Source organism: Solea solea, chromosome 8, assembly GCF_958295425.1.
Source record: "Solea solea chromosome 8, fSolSol10.1, whole genome shotgun sequence".
In the NCBI taxonomy this organism is placed as follows: Eukaryota; Metazoa; Chordata; class Actinopteri; order Pleuronectiformes; family Soleidae; genus Solea; species Solea solea.
In genome coordinates, this window is record NC_081141.1 from 17,123,859 (window position 1) to 17,146,876 (window position 23,018).

General features: G+C 37.7%; 1 protein-coding gene across 1 annotated transcript in view; it reads right to left on the reverse strand.

Annotated features, from left to right (window-relative positions):
* ipo11 (importin 11) overlaps positions 1 to 22,743 on the reverse strand; it is an 89,013-nt gene extending 66,270 nt beyond the window's left edge. The window contains exons 1-8 of the mRNA XM_058636403.1: positions 22,638 to 22,743; positions 18,161 to 18,310; positions 15,619 to 15,719; positions 13,650 to 13,722; positions 11,012 to 11,215; positions 5,863 to 5,995; positions 5,310 to 5,368; positions 1,113 to 1,161 (exon numbers count right to left, since the gene is read on the reverse strand). Coding sequence (XP_058492386.1) covers positions 1,113 to 1,161; positions 5,310 to 5,368; positions 5,863 to 5,995; positions 11,012 to 11,215; positions 13,650 to 13,722; positions 15,619 to 15,719; positions 18,161 to 18,298 — 757 coding nt within the window. The 5' untranslated portion in view covers positions 18,299 to 18,310; positions 22,638 to 22,743. The remainder of the gene's footprint in view (positions 1 to 1,112; positions 1,162 to 5,309; positions 5,369 to 5,862; positions 5,996 to 11,011; positions 11,216 to 13,649; positions 13,723 to 15,618; positions 15,720 to 18,160; positions 18,311 to 22,637) is intronic.
* Between the last annotated feature and the right edge of the window lie 275 nt (positions 22,744 to 23,018).

A 23,018-nucleotide genomic window follows, 5' to 3' on the forward strand; every position in this document is an offset into this window, starting at 1 on the left:
CCAATCGTGTCAGTGAACTAACTGAACATTTTTTTCAGTCAGTGAGCAATAGACACACTCCAGAGACAAACAGGGGAAGGAAGAATTAACCGATTATGAAAGAAAAATAAGAAACTTGGTCACAACGTGTAATCTGACATGCAAAATTTCGTCAAAATAAGAGTAGAATTTTTATGTCAGACGTTTAACGTAATTTAACTGATCTAATTTACGAAATTAACTTCGCATTTTTATTTTATTGCATACCATAGCCATTTATATTTAACGGTGAGCTCACAAGCTACTCAAGTAGGCTCCACTCCAAATTATCTGTAAGAGGCCAGGCCATTCAGGATGGTTACCAAAAAGGGTAATCAAAATATTTTGGTCAAATTGCAGTCTACTTGTCATGCCTTTATTTCCTCAAGTTAACAACTAACACATCCCTCCAGTTAGCTCTGTGTGTAAATACAGAAGAAGACTGCATCCAAAACTAAAAGGACAGTATACAGCTCATAAAAAGAAAAAGAAAACATCTTAAGTGTGTATTAGTGGTTTTAAAATTCCTGTTAAAAGAAGATGTTAGGAAGTGGAACGACAGTCAGAAATCAGTTCACACATAAACCAATTAAAGACCGGTGAAGAACACAAACACTATTTGATTTGGGACAGGGAAGGGAGATTACTTTACTTAATTTTTCAGAGAGCTTCAATAATTAGATCTCATGTTCACACCAATATGTGCAAGATGAGATCAACATCAATGAGGAATGATTATCCAAAATAACCCATTACAATGCATCTTTAAATTGTGCTCTCAAGATCTGAAACAACAAAGATCATGATTTTTAAATAAAAGAGAAGTGAGTATACACTGTATACATAAGCATATTGTCTGTTTGCTAATGGTTTACAAGAGAAATCCTCAAATAAATCTTAACCTTTTCAAGTCATTTTGAAATCATATTTTGACACCCATATAATGCTATTATGAGATCTGGAATTTGCATATCATGGAGGATCTTAAGACTTTTAAATAGCAACCTTCTGCATGCATCGAGCTCCTGCAACTCAGACTGTTTACTAAAGCCTTGGATCAGAGACTGAAGAAAGAGAAAGAGACAAGTACTCACGGCATTCCAAGAATTGTTTTAGCCTTTCAAACACTGCATTCAGGAAACCCTGAAAACAAAAAGGGTGAGACAAAGTTTAATCACTGTGACATTATAGCAGTTGAATCCCTGGTGATTGCTTCATCAGTATTATCCAGAAGCAGAGGAAATAGGTTCAGTGTGATGTGTATGTGTGCATCAGTAGGAGGCACACGTACATGTTTGTCATTGTATTCAGGGGTATAAAAATGCCAGTTATACATTATGAAATTGAGTCCGTTTTCTGTATCATTGTGTAGCTGTGGCTTAGCATAGGAAATTAAATGATAAACAAGGACAATCTGTTGAGACAGCTCAGCCAACATCTGCAGCGTGAAAACAGTGAGTGGAGAATGAGCGGGTCACTAAGGACAAGAAACTGGGTGGGAGGCTGAGCGACAAGGTTTGCGGCAGATATTTCTAAAGATGATTGTAGGACATTTACAGAAAGAGGAGGCAAGGTGAGTAGCATAAAAGAGAAGGAAAATACCTGCATAGAACATGCAGGAAATTAGAAATGACAAATGTAAAAGGAAGCTGAATCAGTTAATAATGCAACAGGTTGGACCGCAAAAGAAGGAGTTAGGCTCATAGCAGTGACAATACACAAGGCTATGTTTTAAAAAGTAAATGAATGCAAGTAATATGAATTGAGATGTTACTTAAATGATGAAAAGTGGTGAGCATGTTTGTTGGATCTGAAAAGGGATCAAAGAAAAGAGCAGTGGGTGGCATTTTAGGAATGCACCATTTCATTGGCACGATATCCGTATTATCCATGATATCCGGCCTGTTTTGGCTTTAAGATGTATTATCGGATTATCACCAAACACACCAAGATCCAGGTTATGACTAATGACTAAACAGTAGGCTGAACAGGCTGCTACCTCCTTGACATCTATGCTTGTGCCCGTTACAACTATTATTTTTCTACTATATCCACTACAAAAGAGACTAAAACACTATGCATTTGGATACAAGGGAAAAAAGTATACCTGTAAAAATATCACTATCTGCATTGCTCATCGGCCCAAGCACTCTCGATACAGCAACGTATCAGACATCGTCAAAAGGTCCATAACCGTGCATCCTTATGGTATTTTAAGACTAAAATTTGGTCCAAGTTTCAGTGCTGTATGATTATGTTGATCTTGATTTTGAACATGTGCTGGATTTGTTTTACTACTACTACTACTTTAATTCAATGGCAAATAATGTTTTAAAATATATCAATGGAGACTGATTCACTCACTATTAAAGTTAGAATTTTCAACTCACTGCTATTCTCCAGTGGTGCTGCCACTGTTGTAATTAGAAACGTCTTATCTGTCCAGAATGTTCATGTCACGTGTGAAGATCTTCAATATAAACTGGTTCCTTGCAGGGGAGTGAGTTTGAATAACATGAGCCATTTTCACAGGACCATGAAAAAATCGGAGTTTAAAGCAGTGGCCCGAACAAAGACAAGGAAGTAATGCAATGGGTAGAAAAAACTAATACTAACTAGCCTAACATTTTCAACAACCTTGACATACGCTTAGAATGCATGTATGTAATGTCTTAATAAAATGTTCTATCACAGGAAATATTTAAAAAGGATTTACATTTGTAAATTCAACAACCTTATGGGGCCATATGTAAGATATGCAACTACAGTACAATGGTACTCAAAGTTGCCAGTTTGAGGAAACCAATCCTACAAGAACGGAAAGATGGATCTGGGAGGAACTACACTAACACTCCTTGACCACATATAAACAAAAACTGACTTTGCAAGCTGTAAATTAATTAATTAATTTGTGAATAAACTGTGATCAGTGAAATTATTATCTCAAATTAACAAGTCTCTGTAGTCAATCATGACATATCATGGTAATTTTATGACTCATTACAATAAACGTCTTGCAAGCCGCTTCTATAAACAGTGGCAATTTAGCAAACAGATAATCGAGTTATCAGACATTGCTATTTTCCCTGTTTTACTTAGCTCACCTGTTCTCTTTACAAAAATAAACTCTCTTTCACTCTCTTCACCATCATAAAACCTGACACACACATTTAACTGAAAATCTGTCCATTTCGGCAAACAGAAAAATAACATATCTTGAGGCTGTGAGACTCCACTGTGCAGAGATGTAAAGAGACAACAGGAATAAAAACAAAACAAATGAAGTAAGCTATAAAGTCACTCGGAGATCGGCGAGCAACTGGATGCTAGTGCATGACGACATGAGGTCACCGATTTGTTTCTGTACAAGAAACAAGGACACATAAAACTGTCACAATCTTAGTCTTGTTGAAAATATTTTACTCCCTGTTGTGAATTAAATACACACACAAAAAATGAATTTCATTTTAAAATATTAGGAACAATGGCCTGAGTGTTGTGAAAGGCTATGGCTTCACACTGAGCATATTTTTTGTCTCAACTCAGCATTAACTGAATAATAACAAGCATGAAAAATGGTATCAATCAGCAAAGGCTGCAAGTAGTGAGCCTGAGATATTAACAGCTTTTACATCTTAACATGAAATATTAACTCTAAACCACCGCATCTACTCACTGAGCTGGAATAACAAGCCGCAGCTCAAGGCAAATTACATTTTAATGTGAATGTCTTAACCATCCAGCCCTCAGCCTGCAAGCAAAAAGTTGTCTCATTAGTGGAATATTAGAGTATTGATTTCTTTCTGCCATAAAGTGTCTCTGTCATCTCTGTTCTACGAGACAAGGAAAAGAAAAGTAATAAGAACAAACACTGTTGGAGAAAAGACAGACAAAGGTAACACAGAAACAACTTGCTAATATTAATACTATACTGACGTTGAACAATTACATTTTTGACAACTCACGTTTATTTTCATTCAACAACTCTTGTTGTTTTATTTGAGCTTTATTCAGTCTTTAAATGTCAACACTGAAAAAAACAACTCAACTTATACCAAGCAATATTGCTTCGGTGACTTAAATTTAGTCAAAACAAGACAATAAATCCTAATCAGTTTTGCAGTGATGTGGGAAAAAAAGCAAGTAGGTCCCATTTTTAAGCTTAACCCATGTGTTTAATATTTGATATGTGATTAGTAAAACAGTTTTAGGGCTGGGAACATGATTTAACTTTTGCAACAAATATAAAAATGTTATTTCTTGTGAAATAGATTTGTCTCAAGGATTTATTATTCACAGAACTAAGATATTGAGGTTTTACAGTTTCAATGAAGGTTATGGATAAAATAAAATGAACATTATTCTAAGAGTGAATGCGATCAATCATTCTAGTTTGATTATCTCTAGGACTCGGGAAGAAGCATGGTATTGTGAGCTTCAGCTCAGTTCCTGATTAAGTGACTGATCCTCTTTTTTTTTTTTAAGTTGCACACAATTGTTTTTCCAAAAAGTATAACACTGCTGCAACACTGGCAACAGCAAGAGCAGGTAAATGTCTTTATCTGCTATATGTGTCACAAACCCAATACATCCTGTACTCTTTTCAAATTAAAAAAGCAGTCAAGTGTTTCTGTTCCCGGTTTTCATTCTTTTATCCCCGTTTACAAGGACAAGCACCGCAATTAAAAGGCAATTAGACATCATTAGAAAGATATCATTTAATGGCACCGAATGAAACAGTCCCTGACCTTCAATGGAAATATGAATTTCTTTGGATTTAAGGAGTGGTGAAAATATGCTGGCTAATGTTTTGGCTACACAAAAAATCTAGTCTTGTCATATTTAAATATGTTATTGCAGAAATGTTACATATTAACTATAACTACCTGTGTTTAATACTTGAGGAAACACTGGCTAAGTTGATACTAAATGTGTTGTGTCTCCGAATGCATTTTCCTCTTCCACTGCAGGGTTACTAGGGTGACAACACAGTGACTGTGACGATAAGACACACTGTTAACACAAGACACTGTAAGTGTAAGGGTGCAACCAATTTTCAATACCCAACACAAGCACACAGGTTTCTATTGCTGAAATGTTTCCTCATGGCTCAGACACACATTTAGGATTTTATTTTAATCTGAAAAAAGTCTGACTAACTTGATTAAACAATTTCATGGATTTGAAAATCTTAGACAGAAGGCTCTTTGAAACAACACAAGGCGTAGGGCCCTTTCAATCATCAACAAAGTACAAGCAATCCTTTTGCAGCCAGAGGCGAAATAACTCACCATCACTTCCATATTTTGTTGTGGCTCTTGAAATCCATGGACAGTCAACTTACGAAGCACTGAAAAGGAAAGACAGGAAAAAATGTCGATGTTTGGGTGATATAGACTGTTTTTTTCTCTTTACATCTCTTTGTAGTGTCCTTGACATTTAAAAAAAAAAAAGTTCATATTAAAAAAAAAAAAGGTATGGGGTTGTTAAGTTGACACTTAATTCATAGTGCATTTGGACACAGAACAATGGATTATAATGATTTATTATTACTTTAAAATACAAATCCCTTCATTAATTCATAGTTATATTGAGTGAGAGATAAGAAAATGTTTTTTTTTTTATCAATTCCATAACAGATCTCAATTCTGAACAATAATAACATATGATCCAACCATATACTAGTGTTATCAGTTATTCAGGGCCATAACATAAAAATGACTTTGTAGATCACTGCACCTTGATTTAGCATGAGATTGCAGTTGTGATGTGTGTGTGTGTGTGTGTGTGTGTGTGTTGCCTGTATGGCCATGTGTGAGTTTGCATGTCTGCATATGTTACTACCTTTAAGAGAGAGCAGTGTCCTCTCTAGTGAGCCAAGTGCTGCAGCCTCATCTCTGGCATAGATCTGCTGGAGGAAGCAGTCGGTGTGATGACTCCACAGGGAGCAGGCAAAGCTGTAGATGCCAGACGCCAGCTGCCAACATACACCAAGAGTAGAGTCAGTCACAAACGAATAAAACTACCCTGGATCACAGTTCACATTCAGCAAAAGCCGCACAAGTTCATTTTGGTGAAAGCCTTAATCACAGATGTTTACGCACACCAAGTGTAAACGCAAATGTCACCTCTGCAAGTTACATTGATGACTGAGTGAATACTGTGCCCATAATACACTCATAGTAAAAAACACAGAGTGACCTCTGAATTATGGGTCTAATATAGCCCTGAATGGACATAATATTACAGTCACTGCCATAGAATTATTTACACCCAAAAAAAATCTTTTTTTAGGCATTCTCCTGCAGAGAGGAAAACAAGATCATTAAAGGAGGCAGACAAAAGTACTCTCAGTTCCATCAGCCATGTCACATATACTCTGGTCCAGTAGCTCAGAGAATATAATAAACCTGAAAAGAAACAGTAATGAGCTTTGTTCATAAAAAGGATACAAACAGAGACAATGTGACCACACATCTCAAACACAGTTGCTCAATCTTAATGCAACTACACTCCGAGATAGTCTTCATTTAGTCTGAAAAGTTTCAGAATTGCCAGAAAAGGAAGTTAACAAGTCTTCAACACAAAATGCAGTGGGTAATACTGATGTGCCAGGTAGGAACCAGTGGTTACATTGGTGACATATGACTGCGAAAAGAAAAATCCCTGCTTTGATAGCACAGCACAGACTTTGATAGATTCTTTATAGAAAACTGCAGAGCTGGCAAGATTCTTCTTTGGAAAGATTTCTCTGGGGATCGCCACTTTCCATTCCTCAGATCCCAAACTATCCAGCATATGAAACATAAAAGTGACGAATCACAGTAAATTCTTATATTGGCTTCTGCATTTTCTCAATATTGACCATATTGAACATATGAATTAGTATATAAAGCAAAATAGACTTCAATGCATTTCATAACTGTCACTTGCAGAATAAAATTACAGTCATCATCCAACCACAGAGTGTAATTATAGCTCAACCAACACAAGCTGCTTTAAATAACCTCTACAACAACTTTTGTCCTGTTATTGAAAACATGTTTATAACAGCTTGTGTTGGACTAACTCACTAGTCCAACTTTGCCCTTGAGCAAATTAATCTACAAGTCTGAAGAAGACTGATGAAGACAATAAGGTCGTATTTACACCTAATAGTCCGTTAGACTCGGTACAATTGGGGACTCAATTGGGGGTTGCAACATTCAGTCCGAGTTTGCTTTCACACTGCATTTTAGTGAAACAAAACAAACCTCTTGAATAACATATTCCCCTCCTCGCCTGAGGCAGCGCTGCATCAAGAATTACTGAAGGAGAACAATGAACAAGGAAACTCGCTCATCTGTTGGTTAATGCAGGAAAACTTCTGTTTCCTCCACATAAGAGCAAAACATGGAGCTGCATCAGATCATTATGTTATATATGTGAACATACGACAGATATACGCTGAACCAATGGAATATACATTTCTCCCGGCTATTGTTCAACACACACATATGTTCTGGTTGTGTTAATATTAGCATTACTTAAAAGGAACTATGAAAAAACAACCAATATTTTGACAAGGCAACCAATTACGCCTTCTTTTGGTATCATAGACAAATCAGCTCACTTTTTTTAAACCACTGTAAAAGGACAACATCACGAAAGGTAGCGCTTTTCAATGGCTGGCCCAGACTGCAATAAATTTTACAACCCAAAAGGCACAACCACACAGCACTGAAATGGATTATGAAACTTAATAAGAGCTTTAAAAAGAAAAAAAAAAAAAAAAGTACCCTTCACTACAAACACTGTAGTCCACTGACAATAGATTACATCACCATCAAATAGCTTCATTGCAGTGGTCTGACAGCTTGGACTGAGAACTCGGACTGGGTATCAAATTTCAATCCCGTTGCATTGAACTTTCTCTGTATTACCTTATACTGAAAGATGTTGCCGTTTTACACCAAATTTCCATACCTAAAAAGTTAATCTCATCAGCATGCTGTTTTGACCGGGATCTAACAGTGCTCATGACTGGCTGTCTCGACATGTGCAGGAAGTTAAAAATAGAAATAGTGCTTATTCCCCAAAGGAGAATATAGAGAATTGAGTGTGCCTGTGTTGTGTTGTGAGAGGTTGGCACTTGTTTAATGAATGGGGTTATGTCGAGAAGATCTAAAGTCCACGGGATAAATATAAGAACAAAAGGTAGATCTGCACTGGACTTCAAGAAGGCAACCAGGCAGACAGAGCCTCCTTCAACGTTGCCACCAGAGTCTTTCACAACATAAATTTACAGAAAATATAAAAATGAAAAAGGATGGGAAAACAAGACCGTCTGTGCTACAGGGCAGTTGCTTTTTTTTAAAGTGGAAAAATAATACTCATACTTAAATATTTCAAAAGACAACTCAAATTAATTTTCAGTACATGCATATATTTTGCAGAGCAGAACCGAAATGGGATTCCGTTGTGTGCATGTCTGCCATTTTATCATTATACTTACTTTTTATTTATTTGAGAACCTTCACATTCACCTCTAAGTTTTGTTCGAAGTAAGCAGCAATATTGAGAATTGTTTTTGTAATAATTGTTACCTGTTTTTCAAAAAACATCCTTCATTCAGGAAATTCTGGGCAATTAGCACAGTTGTATACAGTGCAGTCTGTTCATTCATTTAAACTTGTCAATAAATGAAAAAATTACGAACACCAATTAAAAGAGAAAGCAGAAATTTCCCAAACTCAGAACTTGTAATGCTGATGGTTCATTGCTGCTTAACCATTCAAGAGAGAATTTCCATGAATCCAAGGATCACTTACTTTCTCCACAACTAAGGTGCTTTCATGTAGCCAAAAAAAAACAATAACTTGAAGGATCAAGATGTACATGGAAACAATTTCCTTCATCTGAAATTCCTTCACATGAACACATACACCAGTCATAAATATAAAACAAAAACAGGACTGCAATTAACTATTGTTTAGGATGTCTGTTAGATTTATGAAGAACTACTTACATGCACACTTGGCAGTGAACCTGTCCAATTTGTAGAGTTCTAACTTCCTCCCTTTCTTTTCTTAAATTACATTTCTAAAAGTTGGGGGACATAGATCACTTAAATGTCCCAATCTCATCCTGCTTCTCTTTGAACACAACCCCAAATTTATCTTTACATTATCTCCATAACTTTTTTATACATGACCTGTCACCAGCAGCCTTTTCAATCACTTCTTCCCCTACACATGCACACCTCAAAAATGTATTACTCCCTCCTTCCATTTTTATTTCATGCTCTATTTAGGCACTGCCTCAGGCAAAGTTTAGAGGTGCACAACTGAAGTGGACCAGTAAAGAATATCATGTGTTATTTACAGTGCCTCATCAACATACATGATGCAGTCAGTCTCAAACACATAAACAAGGACCAGAGAAGTGCAAACACTCAATGGAGGACAAAAAGATGATCAACCATCCTCGCAAACATTTCGGTACTTTCACTGCAAACCTCATGTCAGAAATAGAGTGAAACAAAACACCACCAACTGGGAAAGTCAACAGGTGAGTTTAGAAGGCATGCATTTCTGTAAAAAAAACAGCATTAGTTATGTCCGGGGAAGCAAGGAAGTACAACCCACTATATAATTACAGTCTTCCTTGCTTAAGAGTTTAAAAGTCTCACTTAGGTAATGAAAACAATGAAGGTTGTGTAGGGTCATAATTAGCTTCCCCTGCTACTGTTCAGCCCAAGATCTAATAAGGTGTGCTGTTTGAGATGGTGACTGAGTCGTACCACAAGAGACAGCATTTACAGGTGCAGGGGTGAAATCAAATAACCCAAATTAAATCAGTGAGGACTCAAAGGATGGAGTATGCCATCAGAATGAACAGTGTTGCATTATTCTGATAGTGTCACCTCTTCCAAAAAAACTCTATAGTGGCAGCTCTCAAAGCCTGGGTTGGGATCAACAGATGGGGGTTTTGGTGTCCCTAATCAAATTTGTTGAATTTTCCCAAACTTTTAGTTAGGTTATATGGGGTTGTTTTTATATAAATTGGCTCTTGTCAAGATCTATATTGGGCTTTGGGTCACAAAAATTTGCCATCTTTAAAAAGTGGGCCCCATATAGAAGGTCTATAGTGTGTACATGCAGTGTCCACAAAGCCAGCTATGTCATGAAAGGCGAGAGAGCGAATTGCACAGATCATTTAGCTTCAAAGTCATCAGTGCGTCATTTAAAAACCCACACTGTTTAATGGGGCTCAGTCTGCCTGTGTTCCTTGTTTCGCCGTGGGGCACACATTTTGGCACAGTGTGTGCCTCTGCATGATGTCCAACTATTTGGTCTCAGTTACTGCCACTGATGTCCACTGATCTGTCTCTGTCACTGTTTCTCCTGATTTGATCATTTTGTTATACTAAAACTTCTCATTCGGACTCTCTCTGTTTAAGTCCCATGTTCTTTAAAACCTCAGATGGAAAAAAAATGATCATCCCGCTCCGACTCTCTGCCTCTTTGAATGAAACATTAATTCACACAGTTTCTCTCACATACAACCTGCAACAAGGGCAAATATATTCCCAAACACGTCAATCATACTGGAGTCATGCATGAAAACGGCCCCAAATGTATGCACAGAAAATCTGGCTGCTATATTTCTTCTATAGCTAAACAGCATCTCCTAGAGGCAAATTATAAAATTAGAACACCTGCAACATCAAAGATCCTACTTTTCATCTAAAAATATTTACAGGGGAAAAATTTTACACAAAGAGAACAATATTACAAGGTAAGAAAGCAGACACCAATAGTTGAAAATAGAGAGCAAACTACAAAATCTGTTATGTTTCTTTATATGATAACCTACAGACACCTTGTGTTCAGGTCCACAAAGCTACTTCTCAAACACAAAAATGCTGAGCAGGATACTGAATCACTAACAATGACAAACAAAGACTAGTGAATAAAAAAATACTGAAAACTAGCCAAAACTGTCAACTTACATCCTGAAAAAGCCGCCTGTCCTGTGCCAGACGTTTGGATGCTAGTGTTTTGGTGACATGATAGAAGGTTAGCAGTGCTCTGTGCTGCTGCAGGCCATCTTGACCCTTCACAGACTCCAGCAGAATGGGGATGAGCTCTGGCCATTGCCTGGGGCAGTCCAGACGGGCCACCTTGGCTATAAGAACTGCAATCTGGGTGGCTATCTGTTTGGAAAAAACAAAAGAAACAAGAAAGTCACATGGATAAAAAGATACCAGCGGCACAGAATAACCACAGCAGAAGGTAATGCCACAGGACACATTAGGTAGACAATATCACAACTTCCAGGGTCACTTATCAGCATTTAAAAGTGTCTTAAAATAATTCACAAACAAATGATTTTCAAACAAGTTTGATTTTCATCCGGCTATACAATTGACAATCAGGAGTCTGGTCGTGAGGGGTTTATCAGTCCTCGTTACCCCATGTATAGTACGCGATGCAGGATTTATCTGAAATTCGAGTGAAAACTTGAGTGAAAAATCAGCTCAAAATCACAGTGCATGTCTAGCATGTCTTAAAACATAATTCATGAGCATTTGTATTTTTGGAGAATACCATTATTTCAATTTAGTAATTTCTTAAGTCAGATACTGTACTGTTGAAATTGCAACAGAGTAAAGTCCTTTTTCAAAGAAAGGTAAGCCAGTTCATAAAATGAACTTGAATTATAAAACTTGGAAGTGTCCAAAGCAACGTGTACAGCACATTCTGGAGTAATGTTCTGACAAGCACCGGTTATTGACTGGAGGGACAAATGGTGTTTAAATGACATTTACTGCTTGCCATATGGACCCTATCAGTCGTGAGGTTGATAGGCTTTCCCTCAGGGACATAGAAGCTGTAGAAGAAATGGATGGATGAATGGATGGCTAACATTCAGGGCCACCTCACATGTTCCCTCAGTCAGATGCATTACACTCTGTATGATTCCTGAATTATTTGTTTGTGTCAGCATTCTCCGGAGATCTATAAAATAAATGGCTGATCAAGAAACTTGTTGACCCTTGAGTATAACCCCCCCCCCCCCATCAGTACCTTCAATGATCCTTTCCAACATTTTATTGTGTTACATTTATTTACTGAACCTTTATTGTTGTTTTTAATGAAACCATTTAAACTTTGGCTAAATATACAATATATCAACTGCTGACAAAATATACAACATATCAACTGCCCAATCACTAAAACCTATAAAATAAATTTAAATTTGGTGGCTCTGGCAATAACCAATCACAGCATTGGAAATACTTGCTCTTAACACCGACAATGTTATTTAGCAGTCATGAGCTTTAAATGCAAAATATGCAAATGCTTATCTATTTTATGCACACAGAATCTACTTAGTTCAATACGTATGAGTCACTGTGCTGGCATACTGTAAAACAGGATAGTGTGTGGTGCTGCTATCATTATTTTAAATGTTCCCAGTGCACAGTAAAATCAAAATTACATAAACGCAGAACTGGTATATACTGTGTGACTGGGATTATTCCGAATTATATTTTGTATAATAAAGCTCTATTAATGCCAACATTATGTTCTAAGCCTTACTTACTTTGCTTAAGGAAAATGTATTTTCCTGCTGGGACTTTGTGCGCCGTTTTAACAAGTACTTCTCTGCAGCAATGGCACACTGTTTTCAGCAGGCAGTTGTAGTCTGAATTCTTCAGCTGTGCATTTTAGCGCGTCATTGCTGAAGCGAAGTGTGCAAAATTATACTGTAAACGTCTGCAGTGATCAATCACAATAATCAGAATGCATTAACTCACTCATACTAATGGAGACACTCTGTACACGTTCCAGCTACAAAAGGAACAGACTGAGAAACTGAGGAGTGGGAGAGTTCCTGTTCTGGCTGTGAACCTCAGAGCAAAGAGAGCATCTCCACCTTCAAACTCATACCTCCCTGATGTAAACACCATGCAATAATCAATCAAGAAACCAGAGCTTGTCATTTTTAACAAGAACGTTTTATCCTTTTAACGAGAACCGGCTCTGAGTTAACAGGTCAATTGTCTGAACGGGACAGTGAAGTTTGGGAACCACTGATCTAGATAGATAGAAAGATAAATGTTGAAAGCCCTGCATCTACAGTAAAGGGTCATGACAGCAGATCTCCGATCAGTCCAACAAAAAGCCAACTTCAAAAGTGTCCTTGGGCAAGACACGTTAACCCCACGTTGCTCCTGACGGCTGTGCCAGCAGCATGTAAATGGTTATCAAAGATGTGTGATAGAAAACACACTGTGCTAGGAAACTGTAGAATAAAGCAGCTTTGAGTGGTCAGAAAAGCACTATATATACATAAATACAGACCATTTACCATATTCACTATAATGCATTAGTGTGAAATGCATTTCACACTAATTTAAAGCTTTAAGTAGTATTAATGCTTGATATCATCTCTAATGTGATGAGAATGACAAAGCAAAAAGTGAACCATGAATAATACAGAAACATGTTAACCATGAATAATGGAATATAACATAAGAGGCAAAAGGCTTTCAATCTATTAATTATCACATGAAAGGAATTCACTGAGTTTTATTCTGCCATGTTACTACTCATAGTACATCAAATTCTTTCACCACTAACCTGATTGACAGGCTCGTTGAAATTTGTGATGAGACCTGCACGCAACGATGTCTTCTCTTCTTCTGATAAAGCACTGTGAAAAACACAACCAAAATACATTCTGGGTGATTCTGGTGAGGAAAATATAACAAATAAGCACACTTTTCAAACCATGCAGTGTCTACATGAGTGCATACTTTGGAGCAAAAACATAAGAGGCAGGGGCATTCATATTTTTCAAAAAAGCCAACTATTTAACTCTGGACCTCTTTGCAGATGGCAAGAGTACAAACCACTAATCCACCCTGTCATATTTTAACAGAGTGCCAACTGCCTTGGCATTGTTGAATGCAGCTCTTATCCTAAGTGACTCATTACAATTTCATTTTATATTCTACACATGCAAACCGCAAACTTTAATACGGTGATGATATGAATATGATATCAATCTGCCATGTTGTTATGGGATCAATTAAATCCCTGCATAATCTCTATAGTACAGGATATGCCAGCAGCTTGATTTAACAAGTAAGCTTTGGATAAACCCTGTGGTCTACTCCAACTTGTGTGTTGAAATCAGCAATAGGAGTTTTAACAAAAAGGGTAAGTCCACGTGTTCATCAGGACAATCCCGGCAAAAAATCAAAACGTATACTGTCTGATGATTTTTATTATTATGGGCTTCACATAAATATGCGATGAAAAAAAAATAAAAGATTAGAAATATAACCCCTGAAACTCATGCTATGTTAAGGCCACACAATTGTAAATATATTTGTTATATTGTTATATTTTAAATACACAGAATTCAAAACAAAAACATACTAAATGTTCTAAAGTCTGTCTGTGGGTCTAGAACCCGCAACATGGTCTGATGTTTTTTACATGCTTTATTGTAATGAGAAAACTTTGAACTTATCAGGGAAAATGCAGGTAGAATTACTAACAATAATGGCAGTATCATTACACTCAAGTGACCCAGTACACCAACCCAGTGGTTTGCTGATGTCAACATACATCACATTATCTAGCGATGGATACTATCCTGGAATATCTTAAAAGTGTATCTGAATTTCTTGCTATATAACTGTTCTGGCATGTTAGTAAATAAACCAGAAATCATTAGCATTTTTCATATAGCTAAAATAGGTGTTGTGACAATCAATTTTTGGATGGGTTATTTTTCAAACACAGTAAACAGAGTATTAGGGTTTGTATTGCTGTTGCTATGAAATGTAATGTATGCTATGTAATTTCACCTACACTTGGTATAATATTGTGTCATGCATTGTGCCATCCCACAAAGTATCCTGGATTAATGGCAACAATTCAAGGGCAATCACATAAATAAACCGAGGACCAAAACCGCTTGCACAGCACTCTAGCAAATGAAATTCCATTTACTGAACTACTGACATGAGTAAAACTTTGGTGAGAGGAGAAAACTTATGAAAGACTAAAATAGCAATAATGTAAAGAAGTCACATAAATTGCCACAGAGTTGGCAGCAGAACTGATTATATCTGGACAGCTATTGTCCTACAAGTTTAAGAGCAAATGTTCAGTTCAATACAGGTTCCATAGAGTGTAAGCATGGATAAGAGACACAAAAAAATAACTACATATAAAATCAGAGTACAATGATATGAATTGTCAGGATTAATGGTACAAAGAAGAAACAAGAAGGCTGTGAAATATGGTGGAGACAAAACTGCACAGGTAAGCTAAAATTGGTAAAAGAGAGACAATGGAAAAATTAACACAATGTGAAATTTAACTTACAAAATCTAACCTGTGACAAGAGATCTGGAGAGAAAGGTGGACGCTGAAAAAAGCGCTGATTAAAAGAGTGAGAATGAATGAGAAAATGAAAAAGGAAATAAAGATGAGCAACAGAACATAGGAAGAGGGAAAAAGCCTTGGATGGTTAAGTGAAAGAAAAGATGAACACAAATAAGGAAAAGAGGGGCAAAGACAAGTATGCACTTACTGAGGGGCTACTCTCCTCCAGTATCTGTCAATGCCATTTTTGAAGTACAGCACAGCCAGCCACCTTACGTTCACATCCAGCATTTGGTTATTGAAGATATTCTGTGAGGAAAAAAAGTTAGACAAAAGTTAAGGCAGCTGTTATGCCATCACTTGCCACCAGAACAGATTTAATATGCCTTGGTATTGATATTACAAATGGCAGGTAATATACAGAATAAAGTGATAAAACTATTCTTTTTAAAGATATCCACTGTTGGGGTAGAGAGGGCCATCTAACACATTCCAAAATGTCCAATAGCAAAGGTCAAAACATTCGATTCACATAATTTTCCTACTCATAAAAACATTCAGTGACCCCACGTGCCGTCTGGATGGGGAGGGGTGGCCTGTCATCCCAAGAGAGCCTTCACCTCAATCAGCAAAATGTTGCCACCATTACTCTGAAAAAAATCTGGCTGAGTGCTGCTACTGTGTTCTCAAAGTCATTCTCCTATTGACTGCAAGGACAAAAGCTCCATAAAGGGAAGCGTAATAATATCAGAAACTGGATTCTTGGCTCTCACATTTGCAGGTTTAGGGGGTGTGGTAACAAACTTGAGTTAAATAAAAAAGAAGTTGTATTTTTCTTTTTCCGAGTCCATGTTCCTGTGTATTTTTTTTCCTTTCAGCTCCTAATCAAGGGAATGAAATGCTATTATTAGAGATAAATAGTGTAACTATTTGCTTGAGTGCAAATCAGTCCATTGCCACAAAATGATTATTGTATGCATCAGTGGAAGTGGAGATTTGTTGGCCTGGCTGAAATTTGATTTCCTTATATGCTGTCCCTCCTGTGCCATCTCTGTAGTGAGGCACGCAGTCATAATTCTCCTAAACTAAATGAAAAAGGGTACAGTGTGCACCTTGAGAGATAATGATGTGCTCTGGACCATGACATCACAGGCAGCTACACAAGATAAAGCATGAAGACAATTCATACGCCAAACATAGCAACAGCATTATCAGAAATGTCTGAGTTTGTACCAGACCTTTACAGAGCGAGATTAACATGTACAGCAGGTACGAAACATACAGAAACATAGCACGATCCATCACACCGTTATGTTTTTTTCTGTGATGTAAAAGGTCAACAGGAAACTGACACACTAGTCAGCCTACCTATTGGGCGACAAAGAATGTCACTCCCTTGAAACAGGTGTATCTTCAACACCTGCAGACTCATACAAAGCTTGACATCTTGTTGAGACACACAGCCACAAACCTAGCAAGAAAAAACAAGCTGCTGGAATGAATCAATTGTTGTCTGTTGTGTCGTGTTCAATGTTGTCGTCATACTGGTAGGAGGCACAGCCAACATCCGCCTACCAAGTAAAAGTGCTGCTCAGTCAATACGCAAGCCTGACCCAAGGCTTCACCATTCCAAACCATACTGTCCTGTACCAAATTGAACCATACCATGATGGAAACACACCATAAAAGACAGGAGACAGAGCTGAAGGTAGCAGAGCTAAAAATGCTGAGATTTTCCTTGGGAGTGACCAGGATGGACAGGATTAAGAATTAGCATATTTGAGGAACAGTTAAGGGTGAACAGCATGGAAATAAAGTAAGAGCTGCTGGGTAGGAGGAAAAGAGGAAGACCACACAGAAGATTCATGGATGTTGTGAAGGAGGGCATGAGGACAATTTGTGTAAGAGGACACAAGGGACAGGGCAAGATGGAGGAAGATGGTCCACTGTGGCGGCCCCAAAAGGGAGAAGCCGAAAGAGGAAGAAGATGCGCACCAAGTGTTGTTTTCAGTGACCTTCACTGAAGCACAGTCAGCCAACAACCACGAGAAGAGCATTATTGTTACTCTCCAGCACCAAAACCATGTCAAAGACAACTAACAAAGGACAGCGTGCACATGTGCCATTTCAGAGAACAAGCATGTTCACATGAAAGTCAGATGCAAGACAATTGAAGTTAAGAATGTGAACCATGAAATCTGATCAGTTTTGAATAAAAATTGAATTGGAACAATGTGGCTGGTGATGTAAACATAGCCTCAGTTGTCAACATTTGAGGACAATAAGATGCACATCACCAAGCTTATCAAACAGTTACTTGGATAGTTCCCTGTACCCCCAGGATGACTATAACCATGAACTGATCCATCACTGTGCCAAACCTTAATGCAGAACAACATTTTTGTTTGGGAATAACTAGTGGATGTCGCCAAGATGTTTGCTGGTGGGTTTGAGACTGATCGGTTGTATAGAAAAATTGTCACAAAATGTATTGAAGAGAAAAAAAAAAAAAGGATCCTGGATCCACACTTAATCCTTTTTCAGATGTGTTCCCTACCACCAAGTCTAAAGAAAATGTGTTCCATAGTATTTACTTAATCCGGCTCATAGATGGACAGGAGGCAGCTAAAACATAATCTCCTTGGTGGAGGTAATTAATATCGACCAAGCTTTCTGCTACATGCACCACATTGATTAATAAACCTCAACATTGGTTAGACTTATTCCACTTATTTGCAATCACCCCTCACCAGAAGGACCGAGTAGAAGCCTGGCTGGGTCTCCCACTGTCGGAGCTGCTCCTCCGCGGGCTTCAGCACAGCTGTGTCCTGACTGGTAGCTTGGGTCAAGGCCTGCAGCACCACTGAACTGGCACTGTCTATATCCATAGCTGGATATACCTGCAGGATAAAACAGACACAAGAATTTAATTTGCTTTTGTTATGAAAACCTTTAAAAGTTTAGAACACAAAAAACATAAATAGTTGCACCTGCGGGATAAAACATTTATTGAAAGCTATGGGAGTCAAACACGATGTGCAAATGTCAGAATAACAAGTTGCTGTTATTTTGTTGTTTTTTTTGCCTTGTCTGGTTTTATATTTTGCTACTTCATTCTATTACAGATCAAGCAGTACAGATATCACTGCCAACCATCATTAGGGAGAAACAAATCCTTCCAAATAGAGAAAAGTACAAACACGTAAGTACTTAACTTAGTAACTGCAAGTAACACACAAGTCCAGAGATGTTTTTTCAGTTTCGGTACCTCAGTCAGAACCTCAGGCTGTCAGTTGTGCCTTTAAAAAAGATTGTCAGATTAAACTACTGCCGAACAACACCTACTTTGGTCTCTTGAGGTTGTTAATTCCCTAACTACAAAACACCCAACTCTTTCAGTCAGCTCTGAGCATACTACCATACTGTAGGGCTGCAAAGTATTGTTGATTAATCAATTATTTATTGATTAATAAATTAATTGTCAACTATTATGATAACCGATTATATCTGTTTTTAATTAAAACAATCTGAGTTTTCAGCTGCTTAAATGTGAATAACAAAAATCATTCAACCTGATTCATTTTGGTTCGTGATTTGAGAATGTCATTATTTTTAGGAAAATAATCATTAGTTGCAGCCCTGCTGAGATGCAAAAGAAACAAATATTAACAGTTAATTTCAGGAACAAAAACACAACAAGGTAACATGTTGTCATGTTAATGGTAAATAATCATCTCAAGTAACTGACTAACTGGAGAACTGTTGGCTATGAAACAAGGAGTTTGTGGTGAAAGTAAGCCACCACTAGTAATAACAGACGTATAGAGCAAGGCTGCCACCTACAGCCCAGAAACAAATATTCAGCACATTGATCCAATGTGTGTAGTTGTAGCATGTGCACATTGACCAGTGTTACAAACACAATCACATTGTGGATACTGAATATTGTAATGAACAACCCATCCTTGAATCCATGAATTATTTATTCAGTAACAATGCTATGATCATTTTCCAAATAGAAAAATCACCATACTAAGGTCTTAGACATGCAGAATATGCTTACTGTTGGAGGACTTGCCAAATTTGCAGATGCACGTTCAATTCATCTTTTATCATTGCCAAACAAATTAACACATTACATGTAAATCCCATGTAACTGGTCAAGCCAGAGGAAAAAGTGAAGAAAAACACACCTAGGCCCATCTGTAACTAAAGTTAACCCAGAACAGAAATAATAGAATCTAGAGGAGTCAATGTTTGCAGAGATTAATGTATACTAATGTATAAATGTATAAAAGTGTGTGCAAGAGTTCTAAACCACAAATTTAGAAAATAATTCATCCATATGCGTAAAATATGAGCTGTATTTAGAGTAGAGATACACCTATAAAATACAATAAAATTGATTAATATGCGATTTATATTAAAACACTCTGTACATTTACATTCACAGTTTAATCAAGCTAAGGCTGTAGTGCGAGTAAGACAGCTAATCGGACAAGTTGCAGAGTTCGAGTATACACAAAATCAATTTATAGGCCACGCACTGACTCCGCAGGTGGAGCCAACTCTCGAGATAAAGCAGTGAGATGGATCGTGAAGTGGTTCTGTGTGTATCGTACATGCGCTACATGTTAACCGGGATACAAGCATGCTAACCCTAACCCTGGTGGTTGCTGTGTTGTCCGAAGAAAGTATGATTTCCGGCATCAAGTGCATGGCACATTGCCTTGAGTATTCTCTAAGGCACAACTGTTTTTAGGCATGCAGAAGTGGCTCATTTAGCACACATTTCTACCACACTGACTGCACACACACTGGTGCCCTAAGTAAGCCACAGTTAACAGACGGACAGAGGGCACCAGGCTGACAGGCTGGCTGACACGCAGACGATGCTTGAAGTAATAGAGATATGGTGGGGAAAAAAAACTTCAAATGGATGATGGGTCTGCTGAATCTGTGCAATGTTATTTGGTTGAGTGCTGCTGGAACAAAGCTATATTTAAATCTTTTTTTTCCCTTACAACTAAATCTTCATCCAGAGGGAACAAACTCAACAATTCACAGAGGGGCAAATCTTTGTTTAAAATTGAAGTTGTTTCCTGCTTTAACCATCTTGAATCTGGGAGAACTGGGTCAAGCATAGGGCATCGCTCACCAATCAGCCTACTGTTCCAGTTATTGAGACAAGTCTCCAAAACATAACACCAGACAAAAAAGATCAAACCGAATCAATAGAAGCACGATAAAGCAATTTGTCACTGGGTAATTTAGACAGCCTTTTAAAACACAACAACTGTTATTTGGAGGATTGAACACATACCACCATCTGATACTCAATGTATATGACTTGATGTGTGTAGACATGTCTTCTAAATTTGATAACTGTAAATATAAATCTAAATATATCAGGTTGGCAGGACTCCTTATACTACTTCACACACATATCAATGATCAGCCAGGCAGTTGCTGGTCTCATTGTTCGGGAGCCAAATGACAAACTCAGAGTCAAATAGGCCCCCTGTTTTCTGTAATTGGTTCGCAATCGGATAGCGCCTGACCACTTGTAAGTAGAGGTGTAAATACAACCGAGAGTGGATTGATCTGCCAAACCACTTTGGGAGGTGGCGGAGATGCATTGTGACCATACTGAACAGAAGTGTTAATGCAATGAGTCTCTGATACATTTGCGACAAAACTCCTCTGCCTTTGTCGGTTTTCTGTCAAAGACGACTTCTTCCTCTGCTTTCAAAGACAATTTCTTTGAGGAGTCCAAACAATGCAAGACATGCAGCTAGAATTGAGGGAGGAATGCCCAATATCCATATAGAGTGGAAATGTGGCAAGTTGTTATTGACACAGCTTCTCTGTTTAATTTGCACCATCATGGGCCTCTTTCACTGCAGACAGTCTGACTTGTTTAAATAAATACCTAACACACCTAATAATTCTAAAAAAAAAAAAAGGGAAAAAAAAAAGGAGCAGCCAAATGGAATGCTGCCATCATTTAGACTGAGGCTTTTTACAATGAAGTGAAAAAATGCCTGTAACCTGTTATACATATGCAATTTAAATGTAGAGAAATGCAAGCTATGACAAGAGACGTAGGTGTGGTCAATGTGATGCATCAGTCTACTGACCAAATACGTGAACCATTTAAAAGGTTACTTGCTCAAATAAAGGAGTCATACAGATAATTTAGAGTCGCTGTGTCCTTCCTGAATGAAGGAACATGTCAAAAAAACACGTCATGATGGGATACGTTATAGCCAGCTCACGTTAGTGCTTTCAACATGTTATATAGAGTATCAAAACATGTTCCCTATATTCTCACAATGCCCATGCAATGAGTAGTGCTGTCATACAATGTGATTATTTGATAGGGGATATTGGCCTATCGAGATACAGTATGCTCCCTTAAACTTTATCAAAATAATAATAGAGTATATAAAACATGCTCCCCGTATTCTTACGCCACATTTATCTCCGTTTGTAACCCACACATACAAGTACAGATGTCACAACACGATAAGTTATCAATGAAAATCCATACGGTAGCATTTTTCGATAGAGCTGCAAAACTCGGCAGAATAACGGCCTCAATTGCTAACATTTGTAACATTTGCTGATGGTGGTTATACGCTGACATATAACTTAAACAGCAATTGAACACTAAAGGCTGATGTGCTACTACGTAAAGCGTAATCTATTAATACGATGCTACTGGGGTAGTTTTACTAAAAACTGCCTGACGTTAAACAAGTGCAGCTAGGTACGCTACTCTGCTGCTAACACTACCAGAAAACGTTGCTGTGACGGTTTCCTCATCGCGGCTACAATCACATGTGCTGGTCCGCGCATCTATGAAGCATGGGAGTTTGTTATTAAAAGGACGCAGAACCAAAACAAACTTCGTAGTGAGAGCTATAGCCGTGCAGCAGCTGTGTCGCATTAATATCACTTAACGTCCGAAATGTTCACAAGTTGTCCACATGGTTTATGGTCACCATGTGTTATCTGAACACGACACCTGTCAAATTGCGAGTGGAAACGAGTGACACCGACTTCCCAAATCGTACATAACCTAAATTAGAGCAACGCTAACTTTGGGCTAGCTAGCGAGCTAAACTTATTAAACGGGAAACCAAGGGCCGACAACGCATATTAAGTGGAATAATGCATATATTCTGATAACAGAGCAAAATATATACAAAAACATGGACTCACCTTGTAGCGTGACGACGGTAGAGTAGAATGTTTACAACTGTGGCCGCTGAAGCTCTGCCTGTGTAGTGTAATAAGAGATGGAAACACACGCTTGTGGGAATGGCGCGAGCACGACTGGAGTCGCGTAATGATGACGTAGCCAGCTGCAGATAGTCTTTTTTGGTACCTTTAGACGTCACTTAGTATAATAAGAATTGTTTTATATTGCACTTCTATCCAGTCGTGTATAAAGTACCTAAAAGTGACACTTGAGTAAAAGTACAAGTATCAGTACTAAAAATTACTTTGGTAGAAGTTGAAGTCACTTTTTATAATATTACTTAAGTCTTAAAGTATATGACATTTACTGTACTTAAGTATCAAAAGTAATTTTCTGATATA